Below are 22,081 nucleotides of genomic sequence, written 5' to 3'. Positions count from 1 at the left end.
CAAGTCATCTAATTGTTTACTGACACACAAATATTCGGCCTTGGATTCTTTAGTCACCACTTTAGCACTGTTTAGCACCTCAAGCCGATTTTGAAGGGCTTTTATGGCTGCTTCATTCGGCTCTGATTTAGAACAACCCCATGCTTGCAACTCCTCCCCACAGAACTTAATCTTCTCCTTGATTAAAGCCAAACCAAACTCCCCTCCTCCCCCCATATCCCAAGCATCTTTAACCACTGTGCCACAATCCTCCCATAATAACCAAGCTTCTTCAAATTTAAAACCCTTCTTAAACTTCTGCTGAAACCTCTGAACACTCTTCACATGCACCAAGATTGGCAAATGATCCGAAGCATGGGGTGGAAGATGAGATACTGTAGTTAACTGGAATTTAGCCCACCACTCCATAGTTGCCACAGCCCTATCAAGTCTCAATTTAGTATTAGCATCACCAGCCTCTTATTAGACCACGTGTAGGTATACCCTCTGTACCCCAAATCCTCAAAATTACAAGAGTCAAGCACACATCTAAAGGCATCAATCTCAGCTGAATTAGGTGGCCTCAGACTTAATTTCTCTGCACTATTTAGGATTGCATTGAAATCTCCTGCACAAAGCCATGCCCCATTAACAAAGCTTCTCAGATGTTCTAGTAGCCGCCAAGACTTTTCTTTATGCTGCGACTCAGGCCAACCATAAAATCCAGTAAAAAACTAGACAAAACCATCCTCTTCAGTCACCTTCATCAGTATGTGATTAGGCGAATAATTAATCAAGTCCATCACCACATCATTCTTCCATAATAAAGCCAAACCACCCCCTGCATTTGGTTGGTTAACTATAATTTTATTCTGAAACTGTAAATCCCCATACAAACTATCAAAACCTTCTTTATCCAGGCATGTCTCCATAAGAAAACACACAGTGGGAGCTTGTTCCCTCACAAGTTTGCGAAGGCTTCGACCTGTCCAAGGGTTCCCAAGCCCTTGGCAGTTCCAACATAAAAGCCTCATTACTCCCGACAAGGGTGGTCATCCACCCTCGCCGTTCTCTCAATAATAGTAGCTTCCTCATTCTCAAATTTCCCCCTCTTAATTCTTCCCTTCTCTTCCATACTACTCTGGTTACCTTCCAAATCTGATGGACATTGCCTTTTTCCTATAGACAGCAACAACACATTTTGCAATCCCCCCAACCCAAAATCCATCCTATTGAATCTAGTCCAAGATGACTTGGGCTTCATAGCATTCAGCCTAGCTGAAAAGGCTTTTATAAAAGCATCAGAGACATTTAAGCCCATCACTTGACTCACATTCTCCTCACCATTCAGCCCATTATGTAACTCGTCCTTCTTTTGTGCTGAATTTTCGTTCAACTCAACTACTGACTTGTACACATCAGCATTACAACTCACTCCAGAATATGCATGGGCGAGATCATCTCCATCACGTTCCTGAACATATGGAGTGGTTCCTGAAATTGCGGGCTGTCCTTCTGCATCATTCCTAGGGTTTCTACACTGCCCATCCTCCGCCGTCACAGCCCTATTCTGTTGCAGTAATGCTCCAGACCTGATCGGACTCCTCTCAGACCTGTAAGAACCCGCACCGAACTGTTCACCACCCTTCTCTGAACTATATTTTGACCTCCCTTGTTTCCCTACAAACGAATTCTCTTTTGGACGTCCCCCCATAGCTTTTAGGCAGTCACCATATTGATACATTACCGTACCACCATTATTTGTCTCAGCAAAGTGAGTAGCACAGTTCTTGACATCATGGCCAAGCATGCCACAAAAATGGCAAAACAACAGCAGCCGTTCGTATTTAAACTTTATCCAATGTCTTTCTCCATCAAACCCTGTGATAAAACTTCCCCTACGAATGGGCTTCGAGATAGGTAAAGCAACCCTAACCCTCATAAAATAGTTTAACTCATCCTGCCCTTGTCTTTGCTCTACTTCCTCAACAGCCCCAAGTCTATTTCTGACTTCCTTAGCAACTTGCGAAGTAAACATATCCAACGGTGCCCCCTAGATCTGAACCCAGAGAGTGGCCATCTCCATTCTAATATTCTCAACAGTCATCCCTTTCCTCCACCGCTTTAGTAGTAATAATTGATTATCAAAGGTCCACGGACCGCCTCTTGTTAAAGGATTTGCACGTCAAAAACTTGCCCATTAAACTTAAAGTGCAATCCTCAATGGCTTCCAATCGTCCTTCATCAGAGATGGTAATCACTTCCTCCTCTTCCGTAGTCAGCTTCATGTTCTCCATACTATAAACAACATCATCAGCCATGGTAAACTAGTGATATACGCTCAGGTAGATACTGACAAGAGAAAAGGTGCCCTAGACCTAAGTCAAAGGAGGAAGAAACTCGTATGCACGAGAGCATATTTTATGATTATTCTCACTCTTCAAATTAAGAAATCGGGTTCAAGATGTTTTTTTATTTTTATTTTTATTTTTTTAAATTGGGCATTTGATCCTAATAATTCTTAACATTTTTTTTTTAACTCGGTTTGATCTATTTAGAAAAATTGGTATCTTTGTGCTTATGAAGGGTTTATTGGGCATTCTAATATATACAATGCACTAACTTTTTTTTTTTTTTTTTTTAAATTATCAATTAGTTAACTATGAGTACACTTCAATCCATTCTAGAATTTAAAATCGAGCAGTATCCATCATAAGTATTAAAAATTAGCAAATTACCCCATACTACTAAAAGAAAAAAAAAAATTGAATTTAACCGAATTTATTAAAAACAGTGGATAATTTGATAGTTTCCAATTCTTTAGGACATTGGTCGATTTTAAAATTTTCGGGATTTAAGTGTAACCCATAGTGAAGCGGGGAAATGTTTGTGTGTGTGTGTGTGTAATGACTAATGAGAGAGAGGTGAAATGCAATTTAACCCAAAAGATAATGGCCTTCAAGCGGCCAAAACCACTCAACAAGTCACAGTGATTGCGAAGTTCGCTATGTGCACATGGGAGTCATGACAAGCCACGTGAAAATAGTAGATGCTTTTGCCGTTAAAACTTAAAAGATTAGATTATGGGTATAGCTGGACAGAGTTGAAAGTCCAACTGGCTTGTGGACGCACGCTATAATATGAATACAACACAGCACAACAGCCAGCCCAACACACAAATAAAATAATCCGAAGCCAAGTCCACGATGGACAGCAAAAAAGTAAGCAATTTTTCCACGATAAGCAACGTCAACGCCAAAAAGTCACCTTTTTTATTTTTTATTTATAAAGAGCTAGTTCTATCTAATTGTACAAAACTGTGAATAACTTTGAATCTCTTTTCTTCCTCATCTTCATTCTTAGTGTTACAGGTAATCGGACTCTCTCTCCCTCTCTGTTTCTCTTTTCATATTTTAGCTTTGTAATTTCAGTTATTCTTATTCTTCCTCTTCTTATTATTATAGTCTTCTTGGTTTGACTACAATGAATTGCAATCAAAACTAGATATATGGACTCTGTTGTGCCTTTTTTTTTTGTTCTTTTTGAAATTGTAGGTATCTTGAATTTGATATTGTGGAAAGGTGTGTAGATATATTTTCTGGTAAATTAACAAACTTTTGGTATTCTGTTTCAATTTGGACATGGACCACCATTGAAGACCAAGAATTCTAATATATGTGTGTTGTATATTGCATTAGTCTATCAACAAATGCTCTCTTTGATTGCAAAACATAGAACTTTCAAGTGCTACTATTTATTTTTAATGGGTATGCACTTATATGGTTGGAGAACTATGCTTGTTTAAGAATCCTAATATTGAGCAGTTGAATATGAAAGAAGTTATTTGTTATGCACTCCGTTTAGAAATTTAGAGGATGGTTTCTCTGAAATAAATTATCCATTTCCGTTTGGCATTTTGAGCTATGCAAAGTTTATCACCTCAGTATTACAGGTTGATTCTTATTGGCTTGGTTCATGTGCCTAAATTTGGGCCACAATATTGATTTTATGTATAGGACCCAGGTAAATCTTGTCTTCAAGACTAGCAGTAAATTTTGTTGTGTCTAATTTATTGACTCCCAGTGCTGTCGAGGTCTTCAGTGAGGAACGCAAGGGTAGAACTCACCCTTGAAAAGGGGCTTGCAAGGGGAGGCTGTCCAAGAGCTTATATCCATGTAGGTCACTATGATTTATGCCCAAGAGCTTATAAACACATTGTTAAACTTATACTTAATCCACGTGGGACACGAAAATTATAACATAAATGTTACAAACTCAGCGATAGATCTCACATTTGAAAACGTGCTTGCAAGAGGAGAGTCTCCAAGAGTTTATAAACACATGGTTAAGATGTGGGACTCTAGGATCATAACATACCGTCCATGACGGCTTACTCTAGCAACACTAACCTGATGGTAGCCCTTTCTCTTTTGGTAAAAATACTCACCTATCAGTTATTTTAATCTAGCCTCTAGGTTGCCCTCTCCAAGATCTGACTACAAAGTCGCAACTCATTTAATCCAATACTCAATGAGCTACAAAATGTTACAAACCCAGGGGTAGAACTCACCCTTGAAAACTAGCTTGCAAGGGGAGGGTGCCCAAGAGCTTATAAACACATAGTTAAGCTTATATTTAATCCATGTGGGACACTAAGATCATAACAGGAAAGATAGTTCATGACAGAAGGTTTTATGCATAACTCATATCTGTTCCAATTGATAATGTTATTTTCCTTCTTCTTTTTTTGTGTGTATTTTCTGATTTTATTTAAGAATGGAATGATTTGAAACAAAATTATGATTTGCACACTATGTTGAGGTATATTTTTCTTGAAATTAGTAGGTGATAATCAACATATGGGAAATGGGGAATCAACATCTGATGATCCCCCCACTGCTTTTCAGCATTATCCACCTTCTTATGCAGGAAGTTCAATGGATGCACACCATCAACATCAGCCACACACTTCATATATAGCCGATAATTTCACCTCTTTGGATCAGGTTTTCACTGTTACTTAGACTTTTTGATTGGATTTGTGAAGCCATTAAATATTAAATATTGCTGGACGCCAGTTCATTATTAGCAAAATGTTTTTCATGTTTTATTCATCTATTTTCACTAGACATTTAAGGTGCCCCTTCAGTAATTGAACAGCATGGAGCATCAGGAAGTGAGACCATACAATTCAAATAAAATGGCGATGATCATCCTGGAAGTTAGCGGTCATCTAAATTATCATCAATATTGACTTTCCATTTACATCTGAAAATCTTCTGAATTATGCATATAGGTTCTTCTTTTCTTGATTAACAAGGCAAAACCTATGAGAGTTTTCCATTGTATGTTTTTGTGCAGAATTTATCTTAAAAGAAGAAATTAATTTTGTAATTTGGATATAAAAAACAACATGAGCATTACTCTTTTTAAATGACCCTACCCCACTTCTTGAATTTTCTCCAGTCTGTCCACATTTTCTTTGTCCTGTTCTCTCACCAAAATCTATAAGGCACATGTAGGTGTTTTCTAAGAGGCTACTGCCAAACTAAGCCAACAACCAACCAAGCTTTAGCTCAAAAGCATCAAATGAGTCCACCTTTGCATTCATTTTAATTGCTGTTGTAATTAACAGAATGCAACTTGTTTCAGGTTGGAGTGGTTTAAACCATAAAACCAAAATCGTTCCTTGTTTCTTGTGTGTTGTGAACCTGACCCTACTAAGCCTTAAACTGATTACTTCTACTAAACCTAGGCCTGAAGGTTTTTCTCCCTAGTTGAGGTTACCATATAGGGGAGACTGGTTTGAGTTTTACGAGAAATCAAACCTCGTCTGCCGGGATCTAGTCCATTTGTCTACACAACAAGCATTTAAAAAGCATTTAGTAATCATCATGCTATCACTATTCACCCCTAATTAATCTACTTTTAACCAATAACACTAGAGATTGATCAGTTAAGATTACTTCACTGAGGGGTGAGCAATTTTCAGTTCCATGCTTTCATCAATGCAAGAAATCATTAATTTCTTGCAATATTCTCTTTCACTAATCGGGCTTCTGTTAGTCATCTTTCTTTTTAGAATATATGGTCTGAGCATTGGGTGGTAGGAAGTGATTCCATCTGGAGGAACATACTGTAATGTGATAGAGTTTTCAAAAGAAAGTATGCTCTCAGTAAGAGAGCGTATGAGTCTAACTAAGCTACAAAACAGTTGGTACAAAGAAGTTGATCCTCTTGATAATTTCTTGCGTTCTATCAGACCCCTGCTTTAATGGCATAATAGCTGGAATGGTCGATGTGAAAGACATTTGTAAGCAATCTGGGAAACTTATGTGTTATCCAGTGAAATGGAAAATTGTTTTGTCATAAGATGACACTTTCCAATTTAAGCAGGTTTTGTCTGGAAATTGGATTGGTCTGAGCTTCAGGATGATACTTTAAGGATGGGGAGCTTTGGAACTGTTTGGAAGTTCTATTTGTTAGAATGGTCCATATATCTTGCAAACATTTGATTGATGAGTTTGTTAAGCTCGGCTATAGATTCTATAATGTGATAGGGAACTGCTTCATTTAGTATGGTTGGACTTACACATGCACATAGGGTTCTTGAACCCACGACCTCACTCTCCACCTTGCTCTTACATGAAGAGGAGGTATCATTTTAGTGAGAGGTCATTGGCATGGTTGGACTGCTATTCTTTGAATATGTTTTAGTCTTGAGACATTGGTGGAAGAAAAACATCATAAGGTCTGCAAGAATTTTATTTTGAAGCACCTTTAGAGTAAATGGCATGTCCCATATCAATGAGGACTGTCCCCCAAAATATCAATTATCAAAATTTTTTTTTAAGTACTGTATATGGTACTCTAGTTACCTAGTAGGTACTCTATTTATATGAATCAATGGAAGAATGATTGTGCCCGAGTCCATTACTAAAGGAAATGTATATGACAGATCTAGTAATGATAAGGTTGAAACTATAATTATAGCCATACGGTCCATCTTCATGGTGCACGTCCAATTATATGTTAAATAGGTAATTTAGAGCCTGAAGATATTTTTAGAGAAAACTGGAATTCTGGAAAGTTAAAACAGGCAAAAACCTGGATAAGACTGTAAATAAATTTTGTGAAGACTATGCGTAGTGATTGTAGTCATAATATATAGTCCTTGATTTGCCTCCTGTATTTGTAGACTCAAATCTTCCAAGGAACTGTTATGAAATTAGTATTACAATGTACATCATATTAAGAGATTCCCTCTGGTTCAATTATATATCTAGTAATTTAAAAAGTTTGCAATTTCATTATCTTCCAAGACGAACAGTGCTAGATATTTTAAGTGACATTTTTTTAAGTATAGAAAAGATATAGAACCAAGTATAAAGAAAAGTACAGTAGAGGAATTACCTTTTTAAATAACAGCTGCGTGTGTTTTTTCAAATAGATAATCATGAGACTTGGTTATATATATATATATATATATATATATAGGGAAAAAACTTAGATATAGTTCTTTAGGTGTTGTACCTAAAGTTCACCAATTGAATTTGAACACATGGCTACATTGACCAATGCAATACAAATAATATTCTCTTTGCGAAGGACAATTAACTTCAATAAAGTCATGTATTTGAATATAATTGGGAACCTAAGATAACATCTATAAACTATACCTATGTTTTATCCAATATATATGCATGCTATTTATCATAATTATTTTTCTGTTTTAATGGAACAAGCATAGTAACCAGGAGTGGCACCAAAATTTTCAGGTAATCTCTGCATTAAGAGAAGCTGGTCTTGAATCATCAAATTTGATACTTGGTATTGACTTCACGAAGAGCAATGAGTGGACAGGTGTTTCTTTTTCTCAAAAATATGAAAGTATCTGTTAATAATATGAATTTCCAAAGTGAATATTAAAGCCACATTCAATTATTGTAGGCAAGCATTCATTTGGCAGGAAAAGCCTTCACACAATTGGCAACGAACCAAATCCGTATGAGCAAGCAATTTCTATCATCGGTCGCACTTTGTCTCCTTTCGATGAAGATAATTTGATACCTTGTTTTGGATTTGGCGATTGTTAGTATCTATTTATGCCTCTGCTTTTTTCAGAAGATATTAAAAAATACATATATTCCATGGAAAAATTAACTAATTGTCTTCTTTTTTTTTTTTGTAGCAACAACGCATGATCAAAATGTATTCAGCTTTTATCCTAATCACCGATGTTGTAATGGTTTTGAGGAAGCTCTTGCACGTTATAGGGAGATTGTTCCACGCTTAAAGCTGTCAGGTTTTCATGAGTTTCCCTTCTTCCTTTATATTTATGTTCTGCTTTTCTTATCAGCTGCTGAATGTGGTTCATATAATGGTTCATATATTGTGTATGGTAAGATAGACAAACATTTTATAAAATTTATTAAAAAAAAAACTATAGATATACATATATAAAATGTATATTTATTATAAATTTGGGAATGTTTATTATATATTTGGAAACATTCATCTAATGACTAATTCAATCATCACTCATGTAATAATTTTTGAAAGCTCAATAGTGCAAAACACTAAAGCTTGTTTAGACCCCCAATTTTAAACTTACGGCTAAATTGCATTTAAACTACTTAATTTAGTGCAGAACAAGAGTAAATAAAACGCAATTAACCGAAACTACACTCTAGTGCATAGGCATACATAGTAAATAATAAATGTAAAGCACAAAGAGTAAGGAAAGAGAGATGCAAACACGAGATAACACCGAAATATATTATTGAAAAAGAAAACCGAAGTACCCGGTATAAAAACCTCTCCGCGGCCCTCCAAATCGAAATGATCTACTAGTGAATAACGTTGAACTACAAGGATGTCAAAAAGACCCTCCAAGCCTACCATCCACTGTACTTGAACCTTCCGAGTTCCAACTCCCAACGGACTTCACTGAGTCTTGTTTTCACTAGTTACTTGGATCCCACAATTAACTCCAAATTGCATCCACCAAAGAATGGCTTCATCCAATGCTTCTCATAGGCACCAAAACAACTCACAACACTTAGATTGCGTGAGGTATGTGCTTAGGCTAAGAACCTCTTAAGAATATGTAATTGGAGAGGTAAGAGTAAAGGAAATATAAGAGAAATGTGTAGATGATTGTGGGTTTAAAATCTCTAACTCTCAAGTGTATTTCTAGGGTTTTTTTTATGAGATTCTCCTTACAATTTTGTGGGTAATGTGGGCTTTTATAGTGTGGCTAAAGAAATAAGGAAAGTTCACTTAACAGGGCAGTGCATCTCGCGAGTTATCTCATGAGTTGGCCTAGTCACGAGATGAGTCGCGAGATGCCTCCTGGCACTGGACTCTTCAACTTCTGATATGTGCTCCCCACATGACCTTTCGCGAGTTGTCCACTTGCGAGTCAGTCGCGAAATGCTTTGTTCTTCACAGTTGTTCACTAATCTCTCACACTAACCCTTATATTAAATCCCACAAATATATAGGGAAATGATTGACTAAATACAATCAAATTTGACACGAAATTAAAGCCAACAAAACATAATTGAAAATTACAACTTTACAATTTTAACAAAGCTAACCAAATAAATCAAACAAAAATATATTTATAGCATCCACAATCAAGTTGGTCCAATTTTGATATATAGAAGTCAAAATAATAACTTCTCTCTCATCATATTTATCGTCTTTCTTAATCAACTTCATCTCCATAGTCCAAGTCAATAGTATAAGGATTTTCATCATCTTGTAAAATTATTGATATCTTCTTCATCCTCTCCTACATGTACTATATCGTCTTGTTCTTCTAATTCAATAACCTTTTTTCTTTATAATTCTTCGTGGCACTTGTTTCTTAAACTTATAACAATGATAACAAAAATAAAAAATATATATATTTTTTTTCAATCTAGTTTCTGGGGTAAACGCCTTTGGATTACACAACAATTAGTTCTAGCGAGTGGAGCTAGTTGCTTGTAGGTTTTATTGGCTAAAGACTAGTTCAAAAAGGCTCTTCTATAGAAGATTCCCTACATTATTAAAAATGAAAAGAAAAAAAAATGCAAATGCGAAACTGAAGTGTCACATGAGTGATCCAAATTTTGAAGAGAGAGAGAGAGAGAATCTCAGGGACATGCTTTATTTGACTCAATCAAGTACCCAATAAATTTGTGTTAAAAACAAGTCTAATGATTTGTTAGACCCAAGTCAAAGCACAAATTATAAACCCCCCATACTCACATACATACGATTCATACAATATGATATGCATCTATTTATTGTATAGTATGATGGTCAATACATATTTAAGATACAATACTTATTTCATTAGATACACTACGTATCATGTATACAACAATATTAACAACTATGATTGTTTGTACATGCATGCATGTGTGCGCTTGTGTGCATGTGTTGCTCTACTTCTACAAACAACTCAACTAAGCCTTATCCTCAATTAATAAGGGTTAGCTTCATTAATCGGAGTTAACAAAAATGTAACTTTTTTGTCTTCTTTGTATCTTTATTTATCTTGTCCTCCATTTCTTTTGTCCATGTGATTATTTAGCAGTGTCATCATTCTTCAACCCAGTGTTCATGATAAGCTTGTCATGAAAATTTGTACTCTTATGCATTGCTATATATATGTGAAAATTTTGATATGATCTTTATGATGGCTGCTAGTCAAATATGCTCCCTTTTTTGTGATGGTGGGGGAGGGGGGATGAATAAATTAGAGATTGATCATTTTTCCTAACCTTATTTGTAGGTCCAACCTCATTTGCCCCAATAATTGATGCGGCAATTGACATTGTGGAGAAAAACAATGGGCAATATCATGTTCTTGTCATTATTGCAGATGGACAGGTTCATGGAACATGTTTTACCCCATGCTTTATTTTATTCTCATCCAGGGTTCACTTCTTCTAAGTTTCTCCTTATGTTCTGGGATTTTACATAGCTTCCCTCGAGTTCTGATAAAGCACCTGGAAGGCTCAGTCCACAAGAACAAGCAACTGTAAACTCCTTAGTTACTGCTAGGTAATGAAATTCCATTCATATTCCTGATTTGTTACATTGTGTTAATGCTTTGTTCACATTGGCATTTTAATAAATAGCCAATATCCTCTCTCAATAATTTTGGTTGGAGTGGGAGATGGACCATGGGATGCAATGCAGCAATTTGATGATAACATCCCCCAGCGCTTATTTGACAATTTCCAGGTATTTAGTAAATGTTTGATTACAAATTTATTTCTACCTTTCTTTTCCATTTGAACTTCATCAGAGTCTAGATAAAGTCACATAATTTTTTCTTTTAATAAGTAAATACTTCTATTAAAAAAGTGCTAGATAGGGTTCCAACCTTAATAAATGGGAAGTACACAAAATAAGAGCGGAACAAAAGGGTAAATTACACTGACAGCCCCGAAGTTTGATGATACTAGACTTGTTATACCCAATTCTCCATGAATGAAATTTTCCTCCAAATTCCAAAAATAATTCACATTCTTCCCCCTAATCCTCCCCCCCCCCCCCCACCCCCCCACCCCAAGGTTGAAGGTTGTTGAAACTTGATGTGGAATATTCCTTTTCTAAAGAATATCCCTAATAAAACAAGCCAAGTATCCCAAACACCATCTTTAATGTAACCAAACACACCACTTTTTTTTTTAATTACAACCTTGAAAATCAAATAAAAAGGTCAAAATTGATTGGAATTGGACTTTTTCTTGAACATCTTCCATAGGATTGGGAAAATTAATGTCGCCGAATGGTCAGTCAACAACAAAATCCCCACTCTAGTATGTGATGAACTAGTTGATGATGATCACAAAGAAAAGCAGCCATTGCAATCTTGATCTCTCACCATGACAGGACTAGAATCTCTAGCAATGTTCAATCATCATCACAAAAGTTTTTTTTTTTTTTTAAACATTATTATAAAACTCAAATTACAGAAAATTATTCTCAGAAAAGCAAAAGCCAGTACAGAATATCTCCTAGGTTTGTGGAAACAAAGATCAAGAATTATTAGAGAATTTTCTAAAATGATGCACAAAACCCAACTGGTCATGAATCAAATATTCCTATAACCGCTCCCAATTGCATTACCAAGCACCTCTAAAACTCTCAAATCAACCACAATCCACTGCCAGTGGCAAGCAAGCCAAATCCCCGTCTGCTTGTTGTCAAACCTCTTCATGCAGCTGCCAATCAAAATGCAGCCATCACCACCACTATGAACCCCAACCCAACCCAAAATTGCCGCCCCAAGCCGTCTTTAACCCCGTTCCTACCATCGTTGGCTGTCTTGGATGTCTATCATTTCTCTTACACATTTTGCTCTTCTGTTTTTTTCTACTTGTTGGTTGCTGAGAAAAGGAAAGTAGCATTAGTCTTTCTTCAGATTTTAAAATTTTGAACTCTAGTCTTCCAAATAAAGAGAGGTTATAGAGGCAGACAAATATCATTAAACTTTAGGTTTGGGATTCTCAGAAAGCAGTGAAAATATGTGAGGTTCAAGCTGAAGAAATTTGGTGTCATCCATGGGAATTAAATATTCATCTAGAGATGTTCTTGGATAAGAAGTGAGATATTGTAATGTAGCCAAAGAAGTGTCAGCTACCTTGGGAGTGTCCTTCCTGTAGGATAGTTACTACATGGAGGCATAGAATGCTTTCTAAACAAGTTTTTTGTTTTTTTGCTATGAGATAGATTGACATTATCTATATTTTATCAATCAAATAAAAAAAAAAAAAATTATCTATTATTTTTTTCTTGACGTCTTCTCTATTTTCTTCCTATCCTTGTTAAATTATAAATATATCTTTTAAAAAAAGAACAGAATCTTTTTTTTTGAGAAGAAATGAGTTATTTCATTGCTGCGAAAACTAAGAGATTACATCAATGTGAACCAAATAAGCTATGTCTGGTGGCACCAACTCCATCCAAACCAAGAGGGGGAAAGACTTCCTTGCTCTTTTGGCTAAGGCATGGGCTACTGCATTGCCCTGCCGCCTAGTATGAGAGAAGGAATGAGTTTGAAACAAACCCGAAATAGATTTGCAGTCTTTGATGATGTGGCCAATACAAGAGCAATCTGAACGGACTTCGGATACTGCCTTAAATACAATTTCAGAATCTCCCTCAATGATGACCCGTTGTAGCCCCAATTCTGTTGCAAAGAGTATTGCTCTCCTAGCTGCCAAGGCCTCCAGAACTTCAACACTATCTGGTTTTTTAATTTTTTCTGCTAGAGATCCCATGACTTCCCCTTTCTCATTTCTAATCACCACACCGATTCCTGCTTCACCCGAATCCTTCAACACAGCCCCATCATAATTTACTTTGTAAAAGTCTGACCTTGTTGGTTTCCACTTCACAGTAACAGAGGGAGCCATGGGTTGCCTTGGTGTTGTCTTGGTCTGATACTCAGAGAGAGTTAAATGAGCTGCTTCGAAAATCTTGTCTAAAGGTGTGCATCGTTCATTAACTCTGCTTTTGTTTCTTGTAAGCCAAATGGACCATGCCACCACCACGAAGAGCTCCAAATTTTCCTGGTGCAGTTTAACCAAGCCTACCAGATCCGAGAAAGATGAAATACCATGAGAATCATTTCGAATGGCCTTAAAATTAAGGCCCCATACTGACTAGATGGCAGTGCAGTCCCATAGGGCGTGAAGAGTAGTTTCTTCATGCTGTCCACATGTACTACATACTGGTGAACCAATCACTTTGCATCGGTATAGATTCTGCAAGGTAGGTAAGGCTTCAGAGCAGGTCCTCCAACAGAAAAATCTCATTTTGTTTGGAATATTTAACTTCCAAATATGGTTCCAAGAGGCCTTCTTACTTGCTGTGTTGGAGCTCAACGCATCTTCAGCTTTTTCTAACTCACATAGGAGTTGATAGCCTGTTTTGACAGTGTAGGATCCATCCTTGCTGCGTGGCCAGAATAGTATGTCGTCTTGGTTTGTTCTGCAGATCGGAATGGCCAGGATTTTTTGTATCAAAAATGGGGCAACACAATTTTCCAGCGACTCCACATTCCATTCTCTTGAGTCCGGATCAATCATGGAGGAGACTTTGGCTTCACTGATGGCTTCTAATCTGTTAGGGACTGCTTTTGTTGGAAATTGTCCAGGGATCCAGTTATCATGAAACAACCGAACGTGATTCCCATCCCCAATTCTCCATTGCATACCTTTCTCTATAACATTCCTTGCCTTCCATATACTCTGCCATGCATAAGATCCTTGTGATTTTTTTGCATTGAACACCGAACCAGATGGAAAGTATTTGGTGCTGAACACTTTAAAAAATAATGAGGATCTGTCAGTATGTAGCCTCCACACTTGTTTGGCCAACATCACCTCATTGAACTTGACCAATTCTTTGAAACCCAATCCTCCCTCAAATTTGTGTTTGCATAAGTCTCCCAATTTTTCCAATGTATTTTTCTGCGATCACCACATTCCCCCTACCAGAATTTCTAGATAAGCTTTTCAATATCCTCACATAATCCCATCAGCAACTTGAAGCGACTCATTTCATAAGTGGGTGGGTATGGCCTACACTACTGCTTTTAAAAGGACTTCTCTCCCAGCTTGGGAAAGTAATCTCTCTTTCCATCCTTGAAGCTTGTTCCACACCCTTTCTTTTATGTAATTAAGGCTAGCTTTCTTCTTTCTTCCCACAACTGCAGGAAGTCCAAGATATTTTTCATACTCATTTACCTCCAGCACACCTAGAAGATTAATGATCTCCTCCTTTGTCTCTTCGGCAACAGCCTTGCTAAAAAAGAGACTGGTTTTTCCTCGGTTGATTTGCTGCCCCGAGGCTTGTTCATACACCGCCAAGATGTCTTGAACTACTTCCAACTCCGTCAATCTTGCCCGGCAAAATAACAACCTGTCATCTGCAAAAAAGAGGTGAGTAACCTTGGGACCATTTTTGCACAAGGAATATCCTCGAATCTGGTTGCCTTGGGCTGCCCTTTGCAACAATCTATTCAGCCCTTCAAAACACAATAAGAATAAGTATGGAGAAAGAGGGTCTCCCTGTCTGATTCCGCGTGATGGAACTATGTTGCCTCTTGGTTCACTATTCATCAAGATTGAATAGGAGGCTGAACTGGTGCAATTAAAGATGAGTTTTATCCATGTCTCACAAAATCCCATCTTGTTCATGATTTCCGTCAAGAAACGCCACTCCACTCTGTCATATGCTTTGCTCATGTCCAATTTTAGCGTCATGAAGTTTGCTTTCTTTGACTTCTGATTCTTCATGTGGTGAAGCATCTCAAATGCTATCAAAATATTATCTATGATAGCCTTGTTAGTTTGAAACGTGCTTTGAGATTCGGAGATGATATGGGGAAGTTTTGAACCTGTTAGCAATGACTTTTGACACAAGCTTATAAATAGTATTGCATAAAGCAATGGGTCTAAATTCAGAGACTTTAGATGGACTTTTAACTTTAGGAATCAATGTGATAAAAATGTGATTTATTGAGGGTGGGATAGAACCTGTATTCAAGCAGGTCAGCATTGCTTGAGAAATTTCCTCCCCTATATTCGGCCAGAATTTTTAAAAGAACAATGGAGGTAAACCATCGGGCCCAAGTGATTTAAGAGACTCCATATGCTTTAGTGCTTCATCAACTTCGTCTTGCACATATTCTGCCATGAGCATGGAGTTCATCTCATCCGTGATTACCTTCGGTATAGTTGCTAAGACTTCCTCCAAGTGCTGAGGTGTGACCGAAGTGAACAATGTCTGGTAGTACTGAATCAGTATATTGGTGATTTCTTCCTCACCCGTGCAAACCACTCCCTCAAAATTTTCCAACTCTACAATCCGATTTCGTCTAAATCTTTGAGAAGCGCGGCTATGGAAGAATCTAGTGTTTTGGTCACCCTCATGCAACCATAGGGTCCTAGATCTCTGTTTCCGCATCTTCTCTTCCTTGATCAGCAGCCTCTTTATTTCCCATTTCAAATTTCACATTCTACCCATTGGACCTCCCTGCATTGCCCTTTCCTCCGCCAACTTTAATTGGTTTTTTTTCTCTGTCAAAGCCCTTGTAATATTACCAAAGGCAAGCCGGCTCCACCTACTCAATCTTGCTTGGCAAATTTTGAATTTTTCTTCCACTTGATCCATCGGTCTGCCACTTGCTGCCTCCAAACCGAGTCTACAATGTCTTTACACCCATCATCGTCTAACCACATTTGTTTGAATCTCCATGGCTTTCTTCTTTTCTTAGGCACCCCCATATGTAGGATGACCAAAGGTTTGTGATCAGACAACCTGCATTCTAAGTGAAGGACTTTTGTTGCTGGAAACCTTGCCACCCAATTTGTAGTTGCAACAGCTTTGTCCAACCTTTCCCATATCGTGTACCCCTCCTTGTGACCATTGCACCATGTAAATTTATTCCCTATAAACCCTAGATCTTGGAACCCACATTCATCCAACACTTCTTTGAAATCCTCGATTTGTTTGAGTGGCCTTAACCTGCCTCCCAATTTTTCATGAGCTCTACAAATCTTGTTGAAATCTCCTATGCATAGCCATGGCATCGAATATTTATTTTTCAGACATCGCAGCTTCGCCCATGATTCATGACACTTAGCTATGTCCGGCTCTCCATAAGAACATGTAAACCTCCATTCGCCTTCCTTACCTTTGTTAACTATTGCATCAATATGGTTTACTGAGTATGTGTCCACAGAAAGATCATAGTCTGCTTTCCAAAAAATTGCTACACCACCACCTCAACTCTCCTTTGAGACTTCAATCAAACCGCCAAATCTGTATCGAACCCTAATTTCTTCTAACCTCGCTTTATCAAGCCATGTTTCGGTCAAGAACACGACTGAGGGATCTTGTGCATGGATCAAATCTCCAAGCTCCTGATCTGTCTGTGGGTTCCCAAGCCCACAACAGTTCCAGCACAGGAGACTCATTGTTCCTGGCCGAGCTGGAATGCAGCCTCCGCCAATTCATAAAATTTTTCTTGATCATCATGGTACACCTGCCTCCATTTATAATATTTTCCTTCTCCTTCAGTTTCAGGGCCTAATCGTTTTAGTGAAGTAGAATGCAATACCTCCTGGTCTTTGTGATTTTGTTTTCTCTCCAATCTCTTCCACTTTGGTGCGGTGTAACTTTCAGTCTCACTGGATACCTGTTTTTGATTTTTTCCTTTGCCCATGTGACTGGCATGCTCCTCGTCCTTTCCTTGTGGAGTTAATAGGTTGGGTGGACTTTGGCTGACCACTTCAATTGTTTCCGTTATTTGGATTGGATGCGTTTTCCTTATCTGTTTCTGCCCCTTGATTTCCTCCCTCACCTATTTCATACCGCAATAACTCCTAATCAATCTCCATGATTTTCGCATTAAAATACTCTTCCTGAAATATCGTGTCCTTCCTTATTGGGTTTGCATTATCATTATCACCAATAATATGCGTATCCGTTACCCCATTTGTAATGCTTCCCACTGGCTGCATTGCATTCAATTTTTGTGGCTGCGTTTCAAAGGTGCTTGCACCGTGAGCTCCACCCTATTTCGGCGGTGTTGATTTCCCCCGATGCATGTTCCCAGCAGCTCACTCCTTTCTTTTGGATTCATAATATCCAGGAACCACCATAACTGAATCATTCTTGCTAAGCAATGGGGCTGCCCGAATCTAGGGGCCATACTGTTGATCTGCTTGAGTCAATGAAGCGTTACTTTCTATCCATAGATCGCAATCCTTATCGAAGTGATTCAGGCATCCACTCCAGTAGCAAATATTGGGGAGGTGTTCGTACCTGAAGGAAACCCACCCCTTGGAACCATTCTCTAATGAAATAACTCTGCCTCTACATAAGGGGAGAGATACGTCCACCCTGACTCAGACTCTCATGACACATCCCTTGTCAACCTCTACATCACTCGAATTTTTGTTCACTGTCCCCACGGCTGCACACAGATCTTCAGCCACCCTACGACTTAGGTAGCAAAAGGGAATGTCATGCACTTGCACCCACAAGGATACTTGATCAAAAACTAACTCACATGCCGGGATGCTATAATCATATCTTTGGATCAACACCAAATGTTTGTCGAAACTCCATGGTTCGCCTTCAAAGATTTTTTCCACTTCCTCCTTGTTGTCGAAAGTAAACAGTATGATGTGATTTCCAGCAATACATACCTTAAAGCCATTGACTGATCTCCAAATGGCATTGAAAGTTCTGACAACAGACTCAGTGTTTAGTGCCCTTTTTGTAAGAAATTTTGCTGCAATGTTATACTCCGCTACACTTTTGTCTTCACTAGTTGAAAGTCTCCACCTTCCCTATCATTCAGTGATAATTCGCCCCAATGTTTCATTAGGTTCTCCATGGTGAAGGAATGAAAATCTAAAATAAACTATAAGTATTTCCTAGACCCCACGAAATAATCCCCACTAGCCTCCAAGTAACTCTGTTACTTGAGGAATGACAACGCCTTACTGGAAGGAACAGAATCTAAATGACCTGAATGACTCTGTTCTCTTTTTTCTTTATCTCATGGTTTACAATATATGGTGGTACATATCTAGATATATAGAAGTACTATATACCTGAAGTTCTCAAAACATATTAGCTGCATCCTTCAGGAAATTATTTTTCCACCTTGCTTTTAATATACTCAATTTTTTTCTAAGCATCTGATCATGGTATGTTTGTACCTTGCATATATGTTACTGTAAAAGCTTGATTGTTATGGATAATAATATAAACAGTGACAAGATTGGCCTAGGAAATTCGACTAGCAAATAGTCTTTCTCAATGAAGAATTTGTTTTGGGATAATCTCTTTAAGGGTTGAGAGGATGACTGACTTTCATTTTCATGTCAGCTTGTTCTTACTTCTCACTAGTTCAATCCTAACTAGTATGAAACCAACACCTTGAAAGATTTTCCTATGCAGAGTACTAATGCAGGCAACCAGAACGATTCAAGGATAAAATTGAAAGACAGGAAAATAAAAGGATAGGAACCTAGAAGTCAGCACTTAGGCTTGCTTGGAGTAAACACCAAATGTGAAAACCACTAGGAATCAGCACCTAGGGTTGGTTGCAGTCAGCACCAGGCCAAAGAAACTGAGAGAAACTTTTCAATTTTCATTTATCAAAATCATCTCCAAAAGTAGTACAATTTTTTGCTTATATAGGAACTAAACCCTAATTCTAATTGGTGTAGGAAACCCTACTTATTGAATGACAGAAATACCCTAGTCTTTAAATAAAAATTCTAATTAACCTAATTAAATGCTAGGGCCTAAAATAAAAATACAATCGATGTCCAAAAATAAATAAAACTAAATTATAAACAAATACTCCTTGTGCATCCCATATCAAGTACTCTCTTTGGATAATGGATATCACTGTCCATTTTAGATAATCCCTGTCAATTAATGGACAACAATATGATACCATTTTTCCCCCTTTTTTACTCCCTCCTGCAGTTTGTCAACTTTACAAAAATCATGTCTGATAACATAGAGGCATCAAAGAAGGAAACAGCCTTTGCACTTGCTGCCCTCATGGAAATCCCATTTCAGTACAGGGCTACCCAAACTCTTGTCAAGTAAGGCCAGCAGTTGCAGTACTCAGTAAATATTTGATTTCAGTTTAAAGTTTTCTGAACATGAAACACTTCCACCTTGCAGTAGAGAAATAGTAGGTGGTCCACGTACAAGACCTCTTCCGCCGCCACGGGAAGTGATTGATCATGATAATGCACTCAGATCAATCCCACTTGTGACAAACATCAAAACAGTTGAGCCAACAGCTGCAGTGGAACCAGTAATTACCTTTTCCCTTAATACTTCATCTTTACATTTATGTTGAAATCAGAATGGTTTTGAGATATGTCTTTTCTTTTTCAAGGTCTGCCCCATTTGCCTGACAAATCCTAAGGACATGGCTTTTGGATGCGGTCATACGGTAAGTTCAAGCAAATTGAGTTTTCATGTAGATTAATATCCTAATATGGTCTAGTGGATGGATATGCTGTTGTACCCGAAATTAAAAATCCAAACAAAACCTTTCAAAAGAAAGAAGTTATATTCACTGTCACCCTACTGGCTTATCCTATTTTAGAACAATAACTTAAAGCGGGTACTACCTAATCTTGATCAGTGAAAAAGGAATCATTAAGATGGTTCATCAAAATATTATTAGGTATTGCTGCGATTTATTTTTGTCTTCACAAAAGCCTCCCTTATTCTCCAGGTTTTTATGTTTTAGATAAAAAAAATTTTCAAAGATGGGTACTTTTTGGACCATTTCAATGCTTTTTTTTTTTTTTTTTCCCCAAGAGATTGCTTTCTAAAGCAACTCAAAGTAAACAAACAAACTGCAGATATGCCACATATATTTGTTGCTCGGACTGCTCAGCTTCACAATGATGTTATGCTTGCTTCCTTAATTAGTAAATTGATGGATGGCTTATGAGCGTTGGATAAGTAATTGATAGGCAGTTAATCCGCTACATATTTAATGTGTATTGAAAATGTCAATTCATGTAACGGTTTCAATGTCCCATCATTATCTGTTCATGGTAAAACCTAGAGTGCCTCTCTCGGAAGACCACTCAAATTCCATTGTTGAGGATTAAAACATTTCTGATTACCCTGCTGTAACTTTTTGAAGCTTATATGGGCACCACATTTGGTTTCTTAGCATTTGGACGTCACATAATGTTTCTTCCATGCTATTTCCTTTACTTAACTGGAAAAGAAAGTTCAAAGAAGGGAAAATGGATAAGGTAATCAACCCCCGTTTTCACCAAAACACAGATAAATAAATAAATAAAATGGAGAAGAGATGTCATACATTATCTTTGCATATTGCAAATAATTTTATGCATGCAAAATCCTTGGTAAATCAAACTCTAGCATGTTTAGTTCTACAATCAACAAAATAGAATGATCCTCAATGGTGTTTTCTCATTTCTTTCACTTAGTCTGACTTGCCTTCCTATATGTGCCTCTCATACTTTATCATTTTGTTTTCTTGTTCAAGACTTGCAAGAATTGTGGTGAGAACATTTCGACATGCCCTATGTGCCGGGAGCCCATAACAGTACGCCTAAAACTCTATACTTGATTGCTTCCCCAATGCCAAATGCTTGAAAGTTTATGAGGACATCATGAGGCTGTGGCATGTTAAGATATATAGAAGAGGTTGGGCACGTTTTGTCACAAAATCATGTATTTATCCTCGTCATAACACAGACACACTGAAAATTATTGTCCTCATAATTTATGTCCACACGTTCACTTTGCATGTTAGGTTCTTGGTTGGTAATGTTACATTGAAAGCTTGGCTTAATTTTTTGAGAGTTTCAATTTATGGTGGAAGCTTGAATTAATTTGAGTGTAATGTTACATTCACAACTCTTTTTGCAGAATAAGAGATGGCAAGTTATTATTGATTTTCATGTTCACCCACAATTGAAATCATTTTATTGTCTATCATTCACAACATTTATGAAAAATCCGTGTATGTAGCAAACTTATTGTTAATTTCATAGGGTAATTATTGAGTACTCCCGGAATACCATAAATGCGTGTTTCTCGTTCTCACATAATCGTGGGTCCCATTAATTAAATTTATGATAAACCCACAATTCATGTGAGAGAGAGAAATACACATTTATAGTACTCCCAGAGTATTCAATAATTTTCCTTTAGAGGGGAAAAATGAAAAGATTCTCTTTTGTTTTGAAGTGTTACGTTGTGTTGAACTTGTAACATGGTGCGTTGCAATCATTGCAATGGCCTTTTCAGCACTGCACTGCATAAGGTTGGTTTGTCCAAATTCTAGAAGGGGTATCTTGACCAATTGCTGTCGATCAAGTTTTGTGGTGTTAGTGGGTTGATTCAAGCGATTTTAGCATCATCATCAAGAAAACAAAGTAATTTTCAAGTTCCACATCATAATCAACATGGCATCATTTTGAGCAAACCGATCAATACAATCAATCAAACCCATCCTAATCTGCCAAAACTCTAGAATTCAAAAACAATGGATTTG

General features: G+C 37.4%; 1 protein-coding gene across 10 annotated transcripts; it reads left to right on the top strand.

Annotated features, from left to right (window-relative positions):
- Nucleotides 1-3,085: 3,085 nt before the first annotated feature.
- Nucleotides 3,086-21,491, top strand: LOC115963314 (E3 ubiquitin-protein ligase RGLG3). 10 transcript variants are annotated; one of them, XM_031082282.1, is made up of 13 exons: nt 3,178-3,200; nt 3,343-3,350; nt 4,887-4,985; nt 7,758-7,842; nt 7,930-8,070; nt 8,171-8,284; nt 10,769-10,866; nt 10,961-11,040; nt 11,118-11,223; nt 19,507-19,628; nt 19,711-19,846; nt 19,931-19,987; nt 21,068-21,491. In XM_031082282.1, coding segments are annotated over exons 1-13 (1,131 nt in total). In that variant the 5' UTR covers nt 3,178-3,199; the 3' UTR covers nt 21,152-21,491. The 10 variants fall into 10 exon arrangements, with proteins under 10 accessions (XP_030938138.1, XP_030938141.1, XP_030938142.1 ...); XM_031082275.1 differs by lacking the exon at nt 3,343-3,350 and adding an exon at nt 4,063-4,154 and having other exon boundaries at nt 3,185-3,200; XM_031082279.1 differs by lacking the exon at nt 3,178-3,200 and adding an exon at nt 4,063-4,154 and having other exon boundaries at nt 3,231-3,350; nt 4,825-4,985.
- The last annotated feature ends 590 nt before the right edge of the window (nt 21,492-22,081 follow it).

The sequence above is a fragment of the Quercus lobata genome, chromosome 10 (genome assembly GCF_001633185.2).
Source record: "Quercus lobata isolate SW786 chromosome 10, ValleyOak3.0 Primary Assembly, whole genome shotgun sequence".
Classification (NCBI taxonomy): Eukaryota; Viridiplantae; Streptophyta; class Magnoliopsida; order Fagales; family Fagaceae; genus Quercus; species Quercus lobata.
This window is presented reverse-complemented; position numbering and strand designations above follow the sequence as displayed.

What these genes read in the sequence shown, in the direction of transcription:
- LOC115963314 (XM_031082275.1), top strand. An exon ending in TCATTATTGCAGATGGACAG is followed by an intron (nt 10,867 to 10,960) that starts GTTCATGGAACA and finishes GATTTTACATAG; the next exon opens with CTTCCCTCGAGTTCTGATAA. An exon ending in GCTACCCAAACTCTTGTCAA is followed by an intron (nt 19,629 to 19,710) that starts GTAAGGCCAGCA and finishes TCCACCTTGCAG; the next exon opens with TAGAGAAATAGTAGGTGGTC.